At 37.8% G+C, this 22,945-nt stretch overlaps 2 protein-coding genes across 2 annotated transcripts in view; both read right to left on the bottom strand.

Moving 5' to 3' along the window:
* Positions 1–13,656, bottom strand: part of LOC135470890 (sushi, von Willebrand factor type A, EGF and pentraxin domain-containing protein 1-like) — a 24,516-nt gene extending 10,860 nt beyond the window's left edge. Inside the window, exons 1-10 of the mRNA XM_064749939.1 lie at positions 12,905–13,656; positions 9,247–9,502; positions 8,295–8,471; positions 7,620–7,781; positions 5,578–5,757; positions 4,978–5,157; positions 4,443–4,643; positions 3,293–3,541; positions 2,354–2,590; positions 1,278–1,471 (exon numbers count right to left, since the gene is read on the bottom strand). Coding sequence (XP_064606009.1) covers positions 1,278–1,471; positions 2,354–2,590; positions 3,293–3,541; positions 4,443–4,643; positions 4,978–5,157; positions 5,578–5,757; positions 7,620–7,781; positions 8,295–8,471; positions 9,247–9,502; positions 12,905–13,447 — 2,379 coding nt within the window. The 5' untranslated portion in view covers positions 13,448–13,656. The remainder of the gene's footprint in view (positions 1–1,277; positions 1,472–2,353; positions 2,591–3,292; positions 3,542–4,442; positions 4,644–4,977; positions 5,158–5,577; positions 5,758–7,619; positions 7,782–8,294; positions 8,472–9,246; positions 9,503–12,904) is intronic.
* Positions 13,657–16,108: 2,452 nt separating this feature from the next.
* Positions 16,109–22,945, bottom strand: part of LOC135471240 (uncharacterized) — a 36,959-nt gene continuing 30,122 nt past the window's right edge. Inside the window, exons 19-21 of the mRNA XM_064750371.1 lie at positions 22,740–22,915; positions 21,353–21,443; positions 16,109–19,838 (exon numbers count right to left, since the gene is read on the bottom strand). Coding sequence (XP_064606441.1) covers positions 19,744–19,838; positions 21,353–21,443; positions 22,740–22,915 — 362 coding nt within the window. The 3' untranslated portion in view covers positions 16,109–19,743. The remainder of the gene's footprint in view (positions 19,839–21,352; positions 21,444–22,739; positions 22,916–22,945) is intronic.

Here is a 22,945-nt window from a genome sequence, read left to right as displayed (position 1 = left end):
GGTGGTTTCCACTTGATCTACCTGGCAAACTGCATTCTCAGTGCACAATTCCTGCACCTGAATAAAATATCTGGCATCAACAATGCACCATGGTACAGTTTTCAATACAGAATTTCATATATCAACTTGATCTTTTTCAATATTTCTGTCTGAATATCAGGAACAAGACATCTACTTGTATCACACCTTGGTTAACGTACCCGTTTGGACACAGAAACTTCAAAGTCTTGCTCCATGCGGTTAAGAATACGTCTCTCACGACATGACACCTGCCCCATAAAGGTCACAGTTGCAGGCTTTGTGGCATCCTTAGACACTTTTCCAACCTGCAGAGCAAGAAAAGAAGATTTCACTTCACGCTCCTGCATTTCTGTGGTACAGTTTGTAATCAAGACACATAACAAATGCATAAATTTTTAACTTATTTAGCCATACTCTGTCACACACTAAACAAAGGATAACATTTGTAAAACTCCCTATTTATTTATGATTGGTGTTTTATGGCGTACTCAAGAACATTTCACTTATACAATCAGTTTCAGTATCTGGTGCAAAGAAACTGGGCTCTGGGACCATCAGCAAATTGCTGGTAGACCTTCCACGTCCGGCCAGAGAGGAATGAGTCCCAGCAAACATATTGTGAATTCTACATGTATATTACTCCGCATAAAATAAACTTCAATAATCAGCATCATTACATCATTAACCATTACTATTTGATTTACTAATATTCAAGTCCATTAATTCCACTTCCAAATACAATGTATACATGTATGTATGAGCAAGCTTAACTGATGTTTCTTGCTGAGTTATACCAAAAGTGGTCTATTCTAAAACAAGTCTATCTCACTTCTTCAAAGTCTACTGTTCATAGCTGATTTTTCCTGAGAAAAAAAAACCTGTCACTGAAAATCTGAGTTGTGTCCCTTTCTTTAATAATTTAAATTTGTTTAACGATTGGTTTGCAAAAATTATTACATGAAAAAGTGGAGCATGTGTGGGTTTTGTTTTGTTTTGTTTTATTTTTTTTTTTTGACCTCAATTTTGTTTTATGATATCGCACAACTCACATATATGCATTATACCAAGCATTGTTAACACTTCTGCCAAATGACCAAAAATTTTCTGATGCATGTTATGCATTACTGTCATTTGAAGTGTGAAAGTATTTGCAGATGTCTGACAAAATGAGGTCACCAGACACTCAACATAACATTCCACCCCACGCAGAAATTAACCAGTTTTCTCCTCAGTGAGGCAGGAAAGAATATACCAACCTGAGCAGTCTGGAATGGCAATTTGTCTTCTGGCAGCCACATTCCATCTTCAAACTTGCAGAAATACTCATCTGCAGCAGGCATGGCAAAGTCATAACCCTTCATACAGGACAGCCTACACTTCACACCAAAACTGTCCTCTTGACACGTACGGTTACCATTCACTGGAGGCTTTGGCAACACGCATTTGTGCTCTGGTAACAACCACAGACCAACCAACATAAAAAAAAGACATATGCCACACATTCCTAAACATATGTAAGTTTTTTGTTATCAGAAGACCACCTGATACAAACAGTGAATTACTACCTATCAAAAAAGATCAAATTGTTGTTACTAAGATGTTTGGTTTGACATTATCAGAAAACCAACTGATGTAAACAATGAATGACTACCTATCAAAAAAGATCAAATTGTTGTTACTAGGGTGTTTGGTCTGACATTATCAGAAAACCAACTGATGTAAACAGCGAATGACTACCTTTCTAAAAAGATCAAGTTTTTTTATTCTTTTCATTTTTGCATTATCAGAAAACCACCTGATGCATACAGTACATCACTACTTATCAGAAAAGATCATGTTGTTGTTACTAGGATGTTTGGTCTGACATTATCAGGAAACCACCTGATGCAAACAGTGAATGACTACCTATCAAAAAAAATAATGTTGTTACTAGAATATTTGGTTTGGCATTATCCAAAGACCATCGGATGAAAAAAGTGAATGACTACCTATCAAAAAAAAGATCAAGTTGTTGATACTAGGATGTTTGGTTTTGCATTATCAGTAGACCTCTTGATGCAAACAGTGAATGACTACCTATCAAAAAAAGATCATGTTGTTGTTACTAGGATGTTTGGTTTGACATTATCAGAAAACCAACTGATGTAAACAGCGAATGACTACCTACTGAAAAAGATCGTTTTCACTGAGAATTATTTAGAAGATTCACACAGGACCTATCTTTCTCAATGTTGCTAAGACAGGTATCTCTGTATCTCAAAAAAGGAAAAACCATCTTTTTAGAATACATGCATTCTACTAAAGTAATCTTCAGCTTGAAGAGGTATCATACCTTTTACTTCAATAGTCAGAGTACATGTGTTGTTGTTTCCAGAACTGTCAACGGCCACAAACACCACTGAGACCTCACCGTGTGGAAAAGGCCCCGGTTCATGGGAACTCGTCACAGTCACCTCCTCTTGAGAATTGTCACTGAAGATTGGTTCATCCCAAGTCACATTTGCATACTGAGCCTTTGTAATGAACGTCGGTGGAGACACACAACGATCTATTCGTGGAGGTTCCTTGTCTGTCATACAAACAATATGATTGATTAAATTCAAGTGTATAGACAATGTAGCAGCATAGGTAATAAACAAATGCTCAGTGCTGGAGAAAATCCATCTAAATCTTTTGTTTGAGTAGTCAACAGACGATTCATAGCCTCTGTAAAATCATTTTGATACCGGATTTTATAAAACTGCTGGCATGTTCTCATATAGTTTACACTACTGGCCAATTAAGCCTTCTGCAACTTGATAGCAATCTTGATTAACCAGTTTCAGCATCTCCAGCTACCAACAAAATGAAGTCTCTTACCCACATCAGTAAGTCCATACTACGTGGCCTCCATTTTTGTTTAGCAAAGCACTATTACAAGATTAGCCCAAAAAATGTACAAATGTAAAAAAAAAAAAATTTTTTTATGGGAACAGCCTTTTTGCCTGAATTCGCATGAATTCAGCGAATGCAGTGAATGAATGCATCATGCAAATAAACCAATCCCAGATCTAATGTGGCAAGCAACTTCATATCCGGAAATTAAACATTAGAGCCCAGTCACGAATGACAGAACATCCTATATTCCTGAACTACAGAGAAAGGGTTCTTTCAGGATTCTCAGCCCCTGGAGACTCTATATCCAGTTTCAAGCAACCAGAGATACGTATGTGTGCAACAGGCTTTATTGGTCATCAGGAGCTTGGAGGTTTTAATCTTGAGTATGGCTCACCTATGACACGGACAGTGAAAGAACAAGATGCCTGGTTCTTGTTTAAGTCTTCAGCAGTGTAGTTGACATTGGTAACACCTATTGGAAACGGGGAAGGGGAAATAACTGCTGGTTCTGCAGATATACTTGGAATGTACCCAGAGTTATCAATCGCAACTGGGCTTTGCCAAGTGATCAGGGCTGAGTCTTGCTCAGCGTCTGACTCCGTCTCTATATCGGGAGGACAAAACAACAGCGGTTCACGTGTGTCTGAAATTTAAAAAAAAATGAGCAAGACGATCATAATGCCTGTCAAACCTACTTTTGATAATTATACAGCAGACAACATTGTATACTCACCTGTTTACTGATGTACAAAAATCAATCTTATGATCCAAAAATATGCCCCAATAAAAAGTGTCTCACATACTCAAGGGAACAAGGGAACTTAATCCTCCCATTAATTTTCATGAAATGAGAAAATAACACATAACCAAAACATGCAATCATCACTAACAAACAATGAGAATCACAGAATGAGTTAAATGTGCAAAACTTACACGTCGATCAAGGTATTTTTTTAACTTAATCTGAGGTGTCATAAACTCAAAGTAACCCATGTAATTTATGATTCTCCTCTAGTTCTACAAAAATTATACTAAAACCTAATTATGTCATTCACTGGTAAAAGCCAGGTTCACACACTGTTGCTGTGTTAAAGAAGGAATCCTGATTTATGAGTACACAATTTGGTATACAACAGTTAACATATGGCATGTTAACAGCGAAATTTAACCACAAATACACCAAAACAATGCATTTGCATCCAGAATAAAAAGGTTTTTACTTACAGTGTCATGTCCATCATGACAATATGAACCGTCACTGCATTTATTTATTTATTTATTTCATGTTTCCTTGCTATACTTGAGAATCTCATCATCAAAAATATTTAATAATGAGTATTTTGGTGGGAGGAAATAGGGTAGAGGCACTGATGAGAAGGTTGCTTACAGACCTTCCCATACAAATGAAGAGGAAGCCAACATTGGCTGGACTTGAACTCACAGCAATCATGGTGAGAGGCTAGTGAGTTATTCTGCAGCATTAGCTCACTAACCGCTCTGCCACATAGACCCCAGAATTTCAATTTAAGTCAGGTTCTACTCACCCACACATTCATTAAGGTGATCGCCAGACTCTGGTGTCCAGGTTCCCTCAGGAGTGCATAGTTTTGTATGTGGCCCGACAAGTGTATAACCAAGGTGACAGCTCATGTGACAAGTGATCCCAAACCAGACCTCCTTATCTGTGCATCGCTCAGGAAGAACTTTCCCATCTTTAATCTTTGGCAGTGGCTGGCAAGTAATTTCTAAATGATACAGTAAATATTCACCATGTTTTCACCGAGTTTTATTTTTAATATTTAAAACATCATAGATATATTTATTTATATGCAGGTGACGTGTTTCAGCATGACACAAAAGTCTACATATACAAATGCATATAACATAGGAGATATGGACTGTTAATGTAGTTAACAAATAAAAGGACTTTAACAGGACCTTGGTTTATTATAATACTGACTCACAGCAATCTATGGTACACAGCGGAAGATACCTTTTAAGCTCAAAGGAGAGTTTAATGGTATAGTACCTTACTTAAACCGAAGCATAATACTGAATTTTGAAGATATCAGTTCAAACCTCTACATCGTGTAGTAATCCCCGTCCAGAATGCAATGGCCAGACAACTACGTTTTCTTGATCCAACCAGCTTGTAGCCTTCGTCACATGTAAATCTGCAGATGGTTTTGTACGAGAAGTCGTCTCGAGTGCATATCATGTTTCCATTCTTTGGTGATACTAAAGGTGGACATGTTTTCACTGAAACAAGCCAATGTGACATTATTACAGCCAACCTAGACAGGATATGTTTCTTAACCACATGAATGTCATAACATTACCAACGTAAAATTTTTCTGTCGCAAAAAAAACTGACCACAGCAATAGCAATAACTGTATGACTGTGTTCCTATCCATCTAAGGCCAGCGACATTGGATTCCTATTCTACTGACCATTGGGAAAGAAATATCTTAAAACAGTTTGGAAATTACAAAACCTTCCACCTGAACAGTTTCTCTTCGTATGCCAAAATCTGCGCCACCTGTGTTACATTGTTCCAGGGGACATAACTCTACGCGCCCTTTCCTCTCTCAAATCTTAATGTCCAGGGTACACTATATATTATTTATATATTTATTCAGGTACACTACATGAGATCAATCGTAAGTTGATTGTCTTACTCCTGCATTCTGGTTTAGTCCCAGTCCAGCTGCCGTTTTCCAAACAAATTCTCAAGCTGCTGCCGTGGAGCTCGTAACCTGGATGACACCGTATGCCGCATGCGGCGTTAAATACACTGTCGCACTGGTCTTGAACAAAGTAGCCGTTGTCGGGAGGAGATAAGACAGGGCACTGAAGCACTGATATAAAAGTGAAAATCAGCACATATGTAACATATTACTGCAAGCATTGAATGAGTTTTAACTAGAAGGACCCCTTCGTACCATTGCGCTTTTCTTCTTCTTCTGAAGACTAACAAGAGACATGAATACGTCTGTATACATAGTATAATGAAAACAGGAAAATGAAATGATAGCTGACTTCACAAAATCATCTAGAACTACTTCCAGAAGGTGGGACATAGAAAGACATAGGCTGTACTTTTTTAAAATTTATAAGCATACCAAATATTAAATACCGGTCGGTGTTAATTATATATGGTCATATAACTAGCCTACAGGCTTATTTAACCGACAGCATCAAAAATGAAATATTGTTAACGTCTGAGTGATTGGTTGCAACTGGTTTACTGTTTTAAAGCCATATTCAGAAACTTCCCCATGCTTGTATGACCTGCTATATACTGATCATCCTAATAATTCATGTACATTACTAATAAACGAGTTACAGACAAGCTGTGTACACACATGTCAATTAAAATACAAGTTTATACCTGAAACCAGCAACTGTTACTAATAGTTAAGTAAACAAAATATTGTATTATAAATATGGTTGTTTCTCAAAGAGAAGACAAGGGTTAGGGAGTTGACCTGTAAGGACCTCAGAGTCTGGTCACTCCCATGTTCTTATGTATAATAAATGCCTGTTGCTACTTGAGAACGCCTTGGAGAGTTTTTCTATCTACGTTAAACATGGAATGAAGATAAATGACGGTGACCATCCCGGTAGCAATTTTACTTAAGACCCTAACCACGGCCTTACTTGCAACCACCGACCTCTAGTAGACAATACTAACGAACTTTTACACGTGTAACATATAGGCCTACAGATTTCCACATCATAGGTACGTGGAAGACAAGGGACCTTACAAACGGTGTCGAGTGATATACTCTCACCAAGTTCCCACGAGCAATAAAATTCCTTGTCCAACAGCAGATTGTAAGCTGCACCAAATTAAGGCACGCCGCGGTCCTAAAACCTTTTTTCCGTTGTCTAATAACGGTATTCAAATTAAGTGTAGAAAGAATAAATAACAAACTTTGCATTGTCCTGTCTATACAATGGGCAAGGGTATAAGTTGTAAATGTGCTAACCATTGACATGGGCATACATAGAAGCGAATATGCGTTGGTTCAAACATATATGGCAATACAGTTCCAAGAACAGATGCCGGTATAGACCTAAAAACATACAGTATTCTACATTAGATATCGGATAATATAGACACTTTTCGTTTGGCAGTTCTGTAAGAAAGATTTTTGATTTCTCGAAAACACCATGTTCTCTTAGATACAGGGAATCAAAAGTAAGTCTGTGATCGGTGTTCCCGGTCGCCTATATCTTCTTATATACCGTCCAGCGTTTTGGTGGAAAATTTAATTTACCTATAGCTGCTACATGCTTGCATGAAATCGGAAGATTACTTCAATTTGATGTACAAAAAGACAAAAATCATCAAAAAACCTCATCATAACCATGCAGGAGGACCACAGTGAAATGTTTGTCTTCAAGAAATCTTCAAGAGAAGGAGACAAATGTAAGCAAAACACAAACACTCAACTGCGACCATAAATATATGCATTGTGTTAAACATTATGGCTTCACATTACAAAACCATTCTTATGTTCGTGTTAATGTGAGTAATTCGCTGAGAAATATAGTAACATAATTTCGTCAGATCTCTTGGATTTTTTAACTCATGCAGATGCCGTTCCAATTACAGTATATGTACCGATTAAGGCTACCAAGTTAACAAAATGCCATAAAACAGGACACAATCGTGTTTTAAAGGGTGTCATCAATGTAGTTAGATATTAAATACCTGCACATTTGTGATTATCAACACTCCTGAATCCTGTCTTGCAGGTGCACTGCTTTAAGTTGGTGCTACCTGGTTCGGTGATATGATTTTCATCTGGGCACGGTAGACACGTGACGTCGGATCCAGGAATACTTCTTGGCTTGTATGTGCCCGATGGGCAAGCTGAAAGCATACCAATTCAACACGAATGATGGGACACTGAGTAATTTTACAAGGAAAAGATTCCCAACCCTACACCCTGTTCAGGAAATCAGAATTATGATCTTGAGAGCTTAGATATACTGCAAAACCAATTGTGCCATCAAGCATAACGAAGAATAAATACACATCAAAAATGATTTCATTCAAAATTTGAAATTTCACTAAAAATTTGTTCATTTAACAGAAAGCATATTGCCTGAGTGCTGTTAGAACGTATTCTACTCTTATAATATAACGCTCTGCTACAATAAATTTCACAAAGAAAATAGATATTTGTAGGGATTTGAGGCATATATTAATTGCACGTGTATTTAGATGATTTACAAAACATCCAACTTATATATAAATCTTTCAACATGTCGACTGGCAATATCACACATTTAAAAGATGTTATCGGAAAGGTTTTTCCTTTCATGATTTTTACCACCACGAATCATATTCTAGCTACCGTGTGTGATTGCTGCTATAACTTACGTATGCAATCGCCAACGAGCCCGCTGCCATAATGACCCGCGGGACACACACACTGGTACTGGCCAGTGTACGTCCCACACATGCAGTTCGCTCTTTCGTCACAGCACATAGTGCCCTCTTCACACAAACGACCACATTTTCGCCGTTTCTCGAACAAGTAACGTCCTGAGTGAAGATCTGCATGTAATAGCATATCACAGGTAAATCCATAGTTGGCGGGCAAAGGCATGAAGAAAGACATCATAAGACTTATATTGTACTCCTGCATAACCCAGGATTCTGCAGGTGGATTAAGCATCCTCCAGGCCTCGTCCCTTTGCATTCTTATAATGTTATTGTCTGTTAAATGTGACGTCTGACATCACTGCATTTTTCTTCCCTGCTTAAGCAGAGGGCTTGTAATTTCATGCTGTTTAAGCATTTACATGAACAAAACCCTAGCTGAGGTTAATTTGTCAGATGCCGCATTTCACCAGTTTGTGTGACCATTTTGCCAGCTATCACACTAATGTCAGTGCTCTGACCGTAACTCAGATAAACTTGAAAAGAGGCCGTATTTCACCGGTTATGTGTGATCGTTTGCCAATAATCGCTCCCGCGTCACTGCTCTAGTTTCACTCTCTGTATCACATTATCTAAGTCTTTTATTATATCACATGCATGCTGTTTTGCAGGTATAGGCACTCAGTAAACTACTGTCTCAACAAACTTGCACAGACAATTTAGATGACATACATGGTCGCATATAAAGAATATATGTAAAGAAATATATGTAAAGATGGCTCATATCATTATCATCGCCTACGGTGTTTTCCGTTATCATAATTCAACACTTCTATGACCACTATATATGATATTATGAGGTCGTAGAGTTACACGTCTGCATTTCAGAATCTGATATATAATATATATATATAGACGAACTATCGTTATAGGCATTACTATCGTATACCTTCATGGAGAGCTCTTCTTGCCATCGCCTCGAATTCCTCGAAGCTATCCAGAATATAACACGTCTCATTTTTGGGGTCCGACGCCATATGATGCAGTTCTTTAACATTTCCATTTCGTATCCCAAACGTAAATATTTTGACTCCCTTTTCCCTCAGAGCTCGTGCTTCCGGTCTGGGATCGCCACCGTTGGAGAATCCATCTGTTATTAGAAATACCGCTTTTGTTGCAGTTGGCCGGGCGTGTCGCAGGACTTTCTGCATGCATAGAACGTGAAAAGCATTATACACCTCGTCGTGAGTAGCCTATATATCAAAATTAAAACAAGGAAGAAGAAACGTGCTCAATAACACTGTAATCTTTGTTCATGTGCGCAATATTTGCGGCCTTTAGTGGTCCTATTTTGATAAAAGATGTAAAGAAGGATTTGTGGTGTGACGAGACCCTGTGTAGATATTGGTACGTTTAGGTGGACTTTGAGTAGCATTTCAGATCAAGGATCGAATCCCGCTTGAATTTCTCTCCCTTAAAGATAGAGATGTCCAGAAAGATTATGCTATTGAGATGCGGAAATTTGCCATTTCCAGGCACATCAATCAGATCCTGAACAATGTCGCAAAGTTCAGGGGAGGGGACTGCACCCTGAGGGTCGCCCACTATCTGCTTGTACGGTTTGTCGTTAAAGTTAAACTCATTAGAGTTTAGAATAAGGTCAGAAATTTTTAAGAGTGACTGATCACACGGGTGATTGATATCGTATTCGATGTCATGCGAAAGGGACAGGTCGGCTTCAAGTGCACGCATTATCTGTGAGAAACTGAGATTGGTGTAAAGCGACGTTATATCATACGCAATTAAGAGCACGATACCCAGGACGTGCAGTCCTTCAGTTAGATTGATATGATTGGTAGGTAAGAGGAAATAGTCAAGAAAAACGCCCAAGGTTTTCCGTTGGTTCTCCACTCTGGGAAATGGTGGGTTTTCCAGGGATGCTAAGCTCCGTATGGAGCACCGGGCTAGTAGGGTCCGGTTCATCAAGCACCTCTTCAATTTTGTGGATTTTGGGTAGAACATATAGTGTTGGCATGCGGCAGGAAATACCAGAGAGAAATTCATGACACCGTTTAGCAATTTGTTTTGTGTTGAATAGTTCACGTTCAATCGTGTGTACTTTGGATTTCGTGATACTGAGGTCAATCATTCCGATTTCCTGGTATTGAATACGATCATATAGATACCTATTTGCCTCCTTAATGTAATCAGAGACATTATGTATTACAGTGGTATTGTTCTTATCAACTTTCGTATAAGCGTGCGTAATTTATTAAGAGACTTCTTTTCTCCCTTCGAAAGGTTTTTCATGCCAGTGAGTGTACGGCCCACATTGGATGTGAATAGTTTGGTTGCATTGAGATAGTTCAACACATTTTTGTCGTGCTTAAAAACACGACATCGGTTACTTTAACACGAACATCCTGTCTATTGCACTGGAAACAAAAGGTTGCTTTGGCTTCATTTTCTTTGTTAAGTGCTTTATGAAGGACATTCAGGATTCAGACTGTTGAGTACGTGCGATACAACAAGCGACATACAGAGGCTATATTTCGTGTAACAAGTTTTATTATGGATTGCCAGTCATGTTCTTTAGGTATAAACTGAATGTATAATTTGGTTGTTAATTGGTATATCGTCCCTAATTGGTCAGATAACGACTACATACCTGATGTAATGCTGTAGTAGAATATAGGCGCGAATGCAGACATAGTATACCACTCGTGGACCATGCTTGAAGAGGTGCTCCAAGTCAAGATTCGCATGATACATTTAGAAAACCAGCTAAAACAGCAGTTCCCAAAGGAATAAGTGAGAAACAATATATAAAGCATGTGTGTGTGAAGGGATTCGATATTCTATGCATAATTTCCATGTTTAGTATGTATCTCAGTCGTACATTGACTAGAACTGCTTGTTCGCGATGGCGCCATGTTGATATAATGAATGTAAACCCCCGTACAGCCCCTAGGCCCGGATTAAGCGGGACCGCTATTAAAGACAAATATGCATGAAACGGTGAGATTGGTGTCTACGTTGATTGGTTAGCTATATATTGATCTAATTAACTGGAAAATGGAACATTTACATCACAGAGAATAATATCATATGAAAAGTATTTATCAGCGGTGAAATCACCAGGTACTGTCGTAGCTGCAGCAAAGCGCTGGATTTCTTTAAGAAATCGGCACTCTTCAAATCTAAATTGCTCATCAGTGAATACTCGGAAACTGAAGTTGATTCCAGTGTCAACAACGTGAAATTTGAGGACTGTCCTATGACACTCCTCCGGAAAAGGAAGAGTACCAAAGTCGTGTGCAACAAACAAACAAGGTTTATAACCTCTGATCACAACCGTCAATGGAATATTATGAACATCCTTAATAAATACTGGCATCTGACTGAAGGAAATAAAGATTAAATATTTCCTCTTCGTAGAGACAAGAACCTACGTCAAACCGTGCGTAAATTCAAATTATAGCATATGCTAACTTTATCTTTGTCGTGGACTCCTGATGAGGGTAGATGCGAGCATTACATGCCAAACATACCTGAATCACTGTAAACATAGTCATGTGTAGATTGAACCAATCTCCAATGCTATGACAACCATTCACTTAAATACAGAGCTGTCTCTTTTAGTCTTGTACAATTTATACAGCTTGCTGTAATGGACAGTGTCGAGTCTACCCCAGTTAAAATTGGGTGTGGCGTACTGCATCAGTACCATCCTTGCTAACAGATACAAATCATAAACGATATAAGTTCAACCAAAATTAAAGACTACCTAAACTTTCAGGTAAAATACAGTCGTTAAAATGATAGGCTAATATGATTGTAAAGAACAAATGAGATATTATTTATTTGTTTGGAGTTTTATGTCTTACTCAAAAATATTTCACCTATAAACGACGTCGGTCAGCGTTATGGAGGTGGAAACTGAGCCCAGGGGAAAACCACGACCATCTGCAGGTTGCTGATGGACCTTCCCACCTACAACCGGAGAGGTAAGCAGCCAGACTTCCCACGTACAATAGGAGAGCAAACCAGCTTGGTTTGAACTCATTGAAGGTAGGCTCCAGTCACTGCACTGAGCTATAGCGCGCTAGCTAACCACTCCGTCACGGAGGCCCCTCGAACGAGCGAGAAAGCGAGTAATTGATTGGCGTTTTACGCCGTACTCAAGAATATTTCATTTGTACGACAGCGACCAGAATTATGATGGGAGAAAAGGGGACAGAGCTTTGAAGAAATGGGTCTTATTGGTCACTGATATAAAAAGTCCTATATTCGGTTCACAAGACTCCTTCAGAAGATCTTATTGGATGCGGTGTTTATGAGTGCCCATATGTGAACAGTCAAAATGTTTAACACTTAAGAAGGTCGTGTATCAGAACATCCGATTTTAATACTTGTTGTCTACAAGCTGAATGGCGTTCTATATAGGTGATTATAAATACTGCTTCATATTTGCAGTTAGTAGCGCCTCAGCATAGCGCATATACAGTGTAAGAGGAATCATTAAATAGAGCCGAATACGTTTAAGAAGTTATATGAAATATAGCGGTCTAATAGCCCTGCATGTATACCGAGATAGTCTGAAGTACCTTAGCTTCTCGAAATGCTCCAAGTGTGTAAGTGCCACCTCCAGTGTACCGGATCTTCGGCAGGTCGTCTTGTAGCAGGGAACATTTGTGCTGATCTCTGGACGGTCGACTAATGTAGTCCACATGGCGTATCACTTTGGACCGAGAAGAAAATGTTACCAGAGACACTCTCGTGTTGTTCTCGTCTACAGTAAAATCCGATAAGAGTTTCTTGACAAACTTTAATTCGTCGCGAAAATTGTTCGCTCCTACACTGGCAGAGCTGTCTACTAAAAACACCACCTCTACCTGCTTATTATCTGTGTTTTTCAAAGTCTGGACATGTTTTCTAAGCACAGCCCCTTGATGCTCCACTTTAAAGAGAGGGTTGTCCTCATCAAGCTCCCTGTAGTATGTCGGGTGAAGAGGATTTGTAAAACCATCTTCCTCTTCCGCGTCGTGTGCATCCCAGCTGTTTGAGTTGGCTACGACAGGACTGGATACCCAGTACAGGACAAACCCTAAGGTATGTACATACACCAGTACCCGAGAGAACTCAACCATGCTGCTTTGTGAGAGTCGTTGAGAATTCGGGCATCTAACTGTGGATCTACTTAGCCAGCATTAAACCGAATCTACATGAGTGACGGCAGAAATGCTCTATCCTGTCCGATTTCCACAAAATTTCCCTTAAATCTCTTTCCCAGCTGCATAACACTTCCGACGTCACTTGCTCAACAATCTCGGCAGAAAGTATGAGATTCTTCGAAACCACTTGTTGGCCATCCCTAGCACCTATCAGTATGGCCTATGTAAACACACGTCTTCAGTTACCCCGCGGGGTGCTTGGTGGTAGCAGTGGGATCCCAAAGAGACGGGATGGGGGAAGTACAGTGACCCGGATAATGTGTCTTCAGCTGTTAGAAGTCACAACCCTCAGCATTCCACAGCTGACCCAGTAGCCAGAGTTCTACAGCTCTTCTCTTCCAACAAGACTATCACAGCTATATAATAATGAAGCACACCACTTCCCACTTTATTTGAATGCGGGAATATAAAAACCATTTTCTCGTCTGCCTAAACAATCTTGACAATATTTACAAGCATATCAGTGTCTTAGCTGCTCGGGGAAACTAGAAAACAGTGTATATAACAGAAGTGATAAACACAAGATCAAATTCAGCAGATTTCCAGTACACAAAATACCATGGTTAGATCTAAACATACAAATTGGTATGTGAGGCATGGCAGCTTCTCATTTACTAAAAGGATTAACCACAAGGAATTCTAAACACTGTCAAGATCATGGAACTCAAGGGTCAATCCAAATGGAATTCTTTCGAGGAAAGGGCAATTAACCCAGCGAAAGAGGTCAAATCTTTCATTTTAGTTTAAACAAAAGTACAGTAAATCTACTTTATGAGTCAGGTGCCTGTTCTACATGTACGGACTTCATACCTATAAAAATGTGCTACACCCCTTAATTATTTTATTATAATAGAAATCAATCAACGTTAAAAGAAAGACAAATAATAAATTTATTTTTTATTTATGAAGGGGTAGAAACAGACCTAAATGGACACAGACATTTTTTTCTGACGTGATTTGCTAACCATATTATTCAACATTCAAAATTCACATGTTTAAAATACAGAACAGCATTAGGGTGACGTAAGCGGAAACAGCTGCCTCCTCGGGTCATAGAAATAACCCGTGCCTGGTTAAAAGTGAAAACATGGCCGCGCTTTTTTCTCGGAGTGAGCGATTTGGTTTACATTGACCTGCGATATATCTCGGTCATGCAACATCACAAAAATAGAAAGTTATACTTTTAGAGCTTCATGTTGGGACACTTTAACGATGCGTATATACATCTGGTCTACTGTTCTTTCTTTTAAGGTCTGTGATGATTCTGAATCATTTATTCGTGCTTTTTGTTTTGTTTTTTGGTCAATGTGTATATATAGCTACATGTTGTTTGCATTGTTTTTTTGAAGTGTAATATTCTATTTGACTAAATTTCGGTCGATTGCCTTCACACGCCGAGAAAGAGATCATAGATCAGACTGTGTTTTCAATTTAACCAAATTAAAATGACGACAATGCCTCGTTGCGTTAAAATAAAAGATATATGCGGAAATATCTACAGTATTGAACACATAAGCTATATTTTAAACCAATTTAAAGTTAATCATTGTGTTGTGTAATCTATCTGTAAGCCAATCCTTATGCACAGTTTTAACGACGCTGCTCTTACATGAGGTAATCTGTTGCCAAGGCAGTCTCTACACAACTTCCTCTTTCACGGAACTGAAGTTTTTTGGCTGAAGCATCATACTATAAAATAACATTGCCTTCGTTTTTCCAAGAAACACACCCTGTTGGACTCGAGCAAAAAAAAACTACCGACTTAAGTAATTAACTAAACTTCGGAAGTTTCGTGAAGCCACATGGCCCATTCCACAAAGCCATTTCTGACATAGCCCACACTCTGAAATACGCTTTTGGAGCTTCTTGTTGGGCCCTAAGATTAAAAATTTTGATCAATCATGAATACTATACTAAGACAAATCTACCAAATTTTAAGCTTCCAGTAACTTAAACTAAGAATTAGTAAAGAGGTTTTAAATTTTAAAAAAGTCTGAACTGGCTCCGAGGAATACGCCACTGATCACAAAGATCGGACATACAAAGTGTAATTTAACGGCGATGGTTCAGCATAATATCTTTACTGTATACTGGTTAAAACACTTTCCACAGGCCAACAACGAAAAACAAACAAGGCAGCTCTGCTTTTCCAAACAAGTGTAATAATGAACATGAAGTAAAAGTACATCGGACAAAATAGGGAATAACATTAAATGTATACAATGATGACCATTGACCACGTCAGTGAATCATGACAAACTCTGAAGTCAAACTTGACAAGAACATGTCTGTATTAGTGACCGACCTGGGTCCTGGAAATTAGGAATATGTGTCAATCCCTCTCCTGCTAAAAAATAAAAAGCATCCATTTCTTACCTTAAAAAGCAAAAATAGAAAGTTTGGAAAAGCTTGCTTCATGCTGTGTTGTGGTTATAATTTAATGTTGATCTTTTAAAAATTGTTCTGTTCTAGAACTTTGAAAATAAAACAAACCTCCCTTGAAAACAGCACTTACTGGATAGCCGTACGAATGATAAATAGACTGCATATGATGCACATTTACAAAAAAAAAAAAAAAAAAAAAAAAAAAACGGGCTGATGCAAAGACATTTTAATGGATTTTTGATGGGTACAAAACAGGTTTTCTGCAGACACAGAAAAAATGACATGTTCCATGCGGACATTATACAGTAACAAATGCTATTGTGACTGAATGCTTGTAACTTGACAAAACTAGAAACGTTTTTGAAACAAAACTGTCTCCTCTCTAAGGTTCAACAGTTCTTAGGGCCCAACTTCAAACCAAATCTGATTACATGTATACTAGGCTAGCACTTCTGGTGGCATGGCATGGACAAGGTTATTGCATGTCACACCGTCAAAAAGCTGACGAACGGATGAGCCAACTCCAAAAACTCCATCACTTATCAAGGCCGTTTCAATTATTCTTTAAAACCATCTTAATATATTTTGCTGGAAATCTGCTTTGATTTCAAAATACTGACGGACGGATAATCCAGCGAACATTCACTGTGCAAAAGAAATCTCCCTAACGACAAATCAAGCAGCTGCTCCCTATACAGTAAGGTCAGTACGATTAGTTAGAGAGTATATGAAGTATTCACCAGACCTGGTTTGGGCGAGACTGACGCCAAAAGCTGACTGTATTGATAAGTCTATGTCATGAAATGTTAACGCGCATTAGTAAAGACTGACCCATTAGTTCTTAGTAGAGATCATACAGGACGACTGATACAGCACAAACATTTTGTCTCCCCTCTGCTACTGATGTTCACATAAGACTCACGCAAAAGAACTTCTACCTTGGTACTTGAAGTGTTTGTCAGGTATCATTTGATGGATTAAGTTTGAAGAATAGACAGTGTTTGGTATAATCACGGGACAATCAGCATCGTTTGTTGGATATGGTTACAAATATTTACGATGGGAGACTACCCATGTTTGAAAAATTAAATTTTGTTAAACATGTTTGCAAGCCTTCAATAAATTCTTGCACGGTGATAACTAACAGTACAAAGACCGGATAAACGGCAGATTGAGTTAGAGGTGATGTAACATATTGAAGTTGGAAAATGAATTTATCCCTAATGAAAGGTGGAACAGTGTTTGACAAATTAAATGTTAATACGGCCCATCTCAGAGCAGAAATCTCAGTGTTTGAGCTCATGCAACAGATTACCCAAACTACATGTAACATGTACAACAGGGTGGATAAGGCAAAACATCAGGGGATAACTATTTTTGACATTGGTCAGCAGAACTGACAGATTAACTCCTGAGAGCTTATATGGTAGATTCACAAAATATGAAATACAAAACTGCTTTTTAGAGGTGATGTCAAGGAACAGGCAAATAAAAAAATAGGTCCTAGTATACTAAATCCAGATAACTAAACGAAAATATTACACAAAAACGAAACGAAACTACCAATGATTTAATACAGTGACGTACACAAAGGATAAATTGTAGTGACTGACAGGGCTTAGAAGGGACTGAAGAGGATAAGTGTTTGACAGCTCAAGTGTTAGATCAATGAATGATAACTTGCAGCATTCATATGGAAGATTAATGTGGGCTAACTATCAATGATTGATAAATCTCATGGCGAATTAAATGCAGGTAACTATTATTTATAGGAAGAGCTCACAAAGCATAATAAACTGGAACAACTATCAATGATTGGCAAATTGCATATGGCCGATTAAACGGGGGTAACGATCAGTGATAGGCAGAGTTCACGAGGCAGATTAAACTGAGTTAACTATCAGTAATAGGCAAAGCTCATGGGGCGGATTAAACTGGGATAACCATCAGTTATAGGCAGAGATCACAAGGCATGTTAAACTGGGTGAAATATCAGTGATTAGCAGAGCTCATTCGACGGATAACCGTAGTAACTATCACTGATTGTCAGAGCTTCTATGACAGGCTGAACTGGTTTAACTATCAATGATTATCAGAGTTCATACGACAGAATATTGGGCTATCAGTGATTGGCAGAGCTCATATGACAGATCAAATGGGGTTAATTATCAGTGATTGAGAAGAGTGAGGGAACAGGGATAACCTATAAAGTTTGACTGAACATGTATTACATATATGACAGTGATAACTAATAGTGATTGGTTGGGCTTTATACAAGGCAGATTCAAATGACAGGTTCAACAGGAACAACTAAGTACAAATGTCAGAGCCCAAAAAAGTGCGTAGAAGCACATGTAACAGAATAAACAGGGATGAAAATATTAATAGAGCTTATATGACATAAAAAGTAGTATGAATGACACAACACTTAACAAATTGGAAATGAGTTGAGCATATCAAAGAGCACCTGACAAAACTTTGATGTTGTATCATAGAAAATAACATTCTGAAGAGCAATTTCTTTGCCCTGAATCTGAAAATGAATTGTTCTCAAAATGGCTCTCGTTATGGAACAAAGGAATAATGGCACCTGTGACCGTGCCTGTCCATACAATTGCATGTAAGGGACCAATATTTAATTTGTAACAATGACCAGTCTGAGTTAACAAGATTTTATTTGCAGAGTAGAGAGTCGAGAAAGTACAAAGTGTTAATACTGAGTGTGTTAATGAAAAAATGGATAATTTGGTCAAAAGAAGCCTTAACATTGTAAAGTTATTAGATTTGAAGCTTAACATCTAACACAATTACCAGCCACATTTGTCAATATGTTTTGACTTTGATGAAATATAAGCCAAATATCTCAATATAGGCTCACTTTTAGAAACATTAGCATATTCAACAAATCACTGACAAAATAAAAGTAAATATATGATCAGAATATTTAAAGCATATAAACAGACAGAAAAAGTATTTTAAATGCTTATAAATTCAGATAAACAAAACCAGAATACCTGTCTTTCAATCATAGCATAAACGTCATTTCCTTAACAAGTTACAACAATAGGGATGTATCTATGAGGGGAAACAATAGTTAACATAAACTCAGATGAAATTGGACATTAAATAAATTTTTGTCCTTATAACAACAGTAATTTACGAAAATGACAAAACCAAGCTAATTTTCTTATTCTCCTGAAGTATTTTAGACCAACAATTAAACTACAAAATGTAATATTTGGGCATCAACAAAAACAAAGAGATTTGATGATAAGTGTCTAAAACTTGTGTGTATCTAGTGCATACCTGGTACAACCAACTAAGATGCAAAAAGAAAAATGCATAACTTTAACGCTGTGCACAGTGACTAGAGCACCTCAACAGAATTATGAGAGCTGCCTGTGTTTGTGAAAATATTTTTTGATTGATGCACCATAACTGCCAGAAAGTAAAAAGGTATAGAAACACATATTCTTCCATCAAATGTCACTGAATCTATGTAAAAGACTTAACTAAAACTTGTAAGACAAAACTGAAGTGGAGATAAAACAATATTTATGAGCTTAACAAAAGTAGAACCTACATAGGGTAAATATGTAATGATGATAACAGATTTGTCAAGGACAGTACGTACAAGTACTAATGCTAATGACATATTTACCATCTGTTTTTCCACACCATACATCTCATGCGTGATCAGATGTGTCATGAAATGTTTCAACAACAGGTTACACAGTTTAAAAATAAATACTGACAGTGTGCGTTAACATAAAGATGACATTTTTCAAAACCTTTTCATCATCTAATACAGTCAAGCGATTCTACTCTCAAGGGGCCGCATTTAATGTTGCATTCCCTCTCACTTGAGTGAAAAACAGCTTTGCTGATGTCTTCCGAAGGTTTTTCAAGCTGTATGTGTTCTCTGGAAAGAAACAAAAAGAATCTATGAGTTGTGAGTTGCCCCACTATTACAAAAAAACAAATCCTTTTGCTCAGGTCTGGCTGAATACATGCATATATTTAAATGAGAAACGTTGCCAAAATTCAGTAAAAGCAACACATCTGAGAGTTGTTAAAAATTTTGTCAGCACTGTCCCTTTAAAGTCAAACTAGAGCATATGTCAAAGCAACATGTGCTTCTCTTCCAGATAAAGCCAAAAAACTGGTGTTCAATCAGGTGTACAATACTGTGCCTGCAGAGTATGTCTATTCCTTGATGGATGAAACGTTTGGTTTTATTTCTCAATATGCTAACAATACAAAGAGTTCTCAAGTTATTGTTCTGAAACTGGTTATGTGATGCATACGATCTCACAGGGACATAAACTGAATGGAAGCAGTGACCACACTTGTAAAGGCCATGAGTGGATAAGCCAGCTACCAATCAGAGAGGGTCTTACACAAAGCAAAAATTTACACTGTAACTATGCTACAGGGCCACAACTTCAGGTCATGGAGCTTATCAAAATCTAGTCAATCAGGTATCCAGTTACATCAGTAGGCCAGACAAAATAAACATGTTCCACGAAAGATAAACAGCATGGTGTATAATACTGAATTTAGCACATTCGCCTCATTTCAATGCAGAAAGAGAACACCAATGCAGACAGTCAGTAGCTCAGTTTCAGTTGGGCTGATATATATCTTCTTCTACATAGTAAACATGCTTCTTTGGTGACCTTTTTCTTTCTGTACAAGCTAGAGAAACAAAGATTAAAATGAAGGACTGTAATTTGTTTGTGTTCTGAAACCGGGAAACTTTTCCGACTGAAAGAGACAATCTTTTTAACTAGCTGATAACTTTTGTTATAAAACCTGCGGCAGTCAGTATCAGTTTAATATGACTAGAAATGGGTTGATGGATTGGGTGTACCATTTTAAACAAATATTTGACAGTGCTCCAAAACTGTGTACTGAAATCCGAGTTAGATCAAGGAATTTATGACCAAGGAATGTTCTATCATGTTTTAATTCATTTTTTTTTTTTAGAAAATTTGATTTTCAGTTGTAGACCTACATCACCCACACAACTACAGAGTGTACATCAGACACAAAAATACAAGCAGGCAACCCTAATTTGGTTGCCCAAAAATTTTCTGCTGGTCCAAATTTAGTAATGGAAATACTAAAGTGTTGAGTATCTCACAATGGTGACTGGCAGCAGAAGCGCCGACTCATATACATGTACAAGCTTCTCCCTCCTGGATAATGGGACAACCCGCCTGGATTTAGGAGTTTCATACTTAAACTATTTCTTTATGGTTTGAGTAAAGCTTACAACGCCTGGTAGACTTTCACAATTTTTAGTTTTACGACTGGAATTTCTGATAAATGAGCAGCTCATGATACATTTTAGGTTGTCCAACAAAAATTTCTTATTGTCCTGGGAAGTCCATAAAAGCACACAGTGTACATCAGACACAAACACAGGCTAACCTGGAGGGATATAAAAGACATCTCTTTTCTGTAAAATTGAGGTTGTCTCGTGGATAGTAACTGCCAATTTGCCCTCCAATATAGAAAATATCTGAAACAAAAAAAAATTTGGTTGACAAATACAACTAAGTCAGACAGTACTTAAATTCAAGTTAGTTGAAAGGCATGTACTCATATATTATATGTTACGGATTTACTAGATCAATTAGTCATCAGGTGTGTGTTCATATACAGTGTATTCTTGTGGCCTGAAGAGTCCATGCCGCCAATGAAGAATGAAGACATCCCACCCTGACACCTGGCCAACCAATCCTGTTTCCTTATTCTAACCTCTGAGTGCTGTGTGGCAGGCGAGACAGCAACAAGTACCATTTTTAAAATCTTTAGTATCACCTGACTCGGGTCTGATCACATGTCTCCCAATGGAAGCGGATGCTCTAATCATTAAATCCCGAATCAGTTCAACACATAATGTAAATATACTTAAACATTTATGATAACAGGGATGCTAATACACAAAAGTGAAATTGTAATTTAACATAATTAACCAATCAATGATGGAACAATTAACCTTGTGTTATCGTGGTTTACATATGAGCAAAAACTTGGCTCAATACATGCAGTAGTTTTTGAGAAACCATAAATGCTAATTAATGTACGAATATGGCACAAACAATGGCACATCTACCAAGTACTACTGTGTTATTATTATTATTTACAAGGATGCCAAACCCAAGCACAACAGAGACAGGTTTTACAAGATATCGCCCATAACATAGCTTAAATGTCACTGGATGCTGCCGCTTGGGGTACGACATAAACCTAAAAATCGGTAGCCTGATTCAAGCTACAGTATCATGAAAAAGTAGTAGAGGTTAATTTTATGTACTTTCATATTTATCATATGACAATGTTTCTTTTTCAAAAAGTTCATGCATGCCATAGTCACAAAGTTATACACAATGTACACTGTACATTCTACTCCATGACTAACTGAACTCTTTTTGACTTTTTTCTCTTTTCTGAAGCCATGAAGATAGTTTCGTGGGTTGTTGAAAATGATGAATACCACAGAGAGAGACTTCTGGTGGAAAGCTGTGTCATTCACAAATGTACATGTAGTCAGTCAGGCCTCCTGCTGGGTAATTTTCTTGTATTCATCCAAACATTAACTGCCTCCCTATTTTTTATTATCTTTTAATTTTTTTTAATGTCAGACATACACCTACCGAGAGTATCCTCCAATTAAAAGGCTGATAAAATGAGAAAACCTATAATCACTCTTCAACAGAACTTTACGATTACGATTAGATGTAGTGAAGTTTAATAAAAACTTAAAAGATTAACAAAGTTTTTTTAACACAATAGGCATTAATCATATGCTCACCATTGTGCTTTCTGACACAGTCTGTGTTGGCTTTTCTTCCATTGGCCGGATCACTAACTCTCCAGCTGAAAACGCCTTTTCTTGAAAGTATTTACAAAGAACGTACGGATCAGTCGTTTGGCCCTGCTGCCCTGTTGGCCCCCAGTACTGAGCAGATGTCTGTGTTCCAATACATCCTAAAAGAATAATGTTGTAAGTAGTACAAT

The sequence above is a fragment of the Liolophura sinensis genome, chromosome 7, assembly GCF_032854445.1.
Source record: "Liolophura sinensis isolate JHLJ2023 chromosome 7, CUHK_Ljap_v2, whole genome shotgun sequence".
NCBI lineage: Eukaryota > Metazoa > Mollusca > Polyplacophora > Chitonida > Chitonidae > Liolophura > Liolophura sinensis.
Note: the sequence above shows the minus strand (reverse complement) of the source record. Positions and strands in the feature narration are given on the sequence as shown.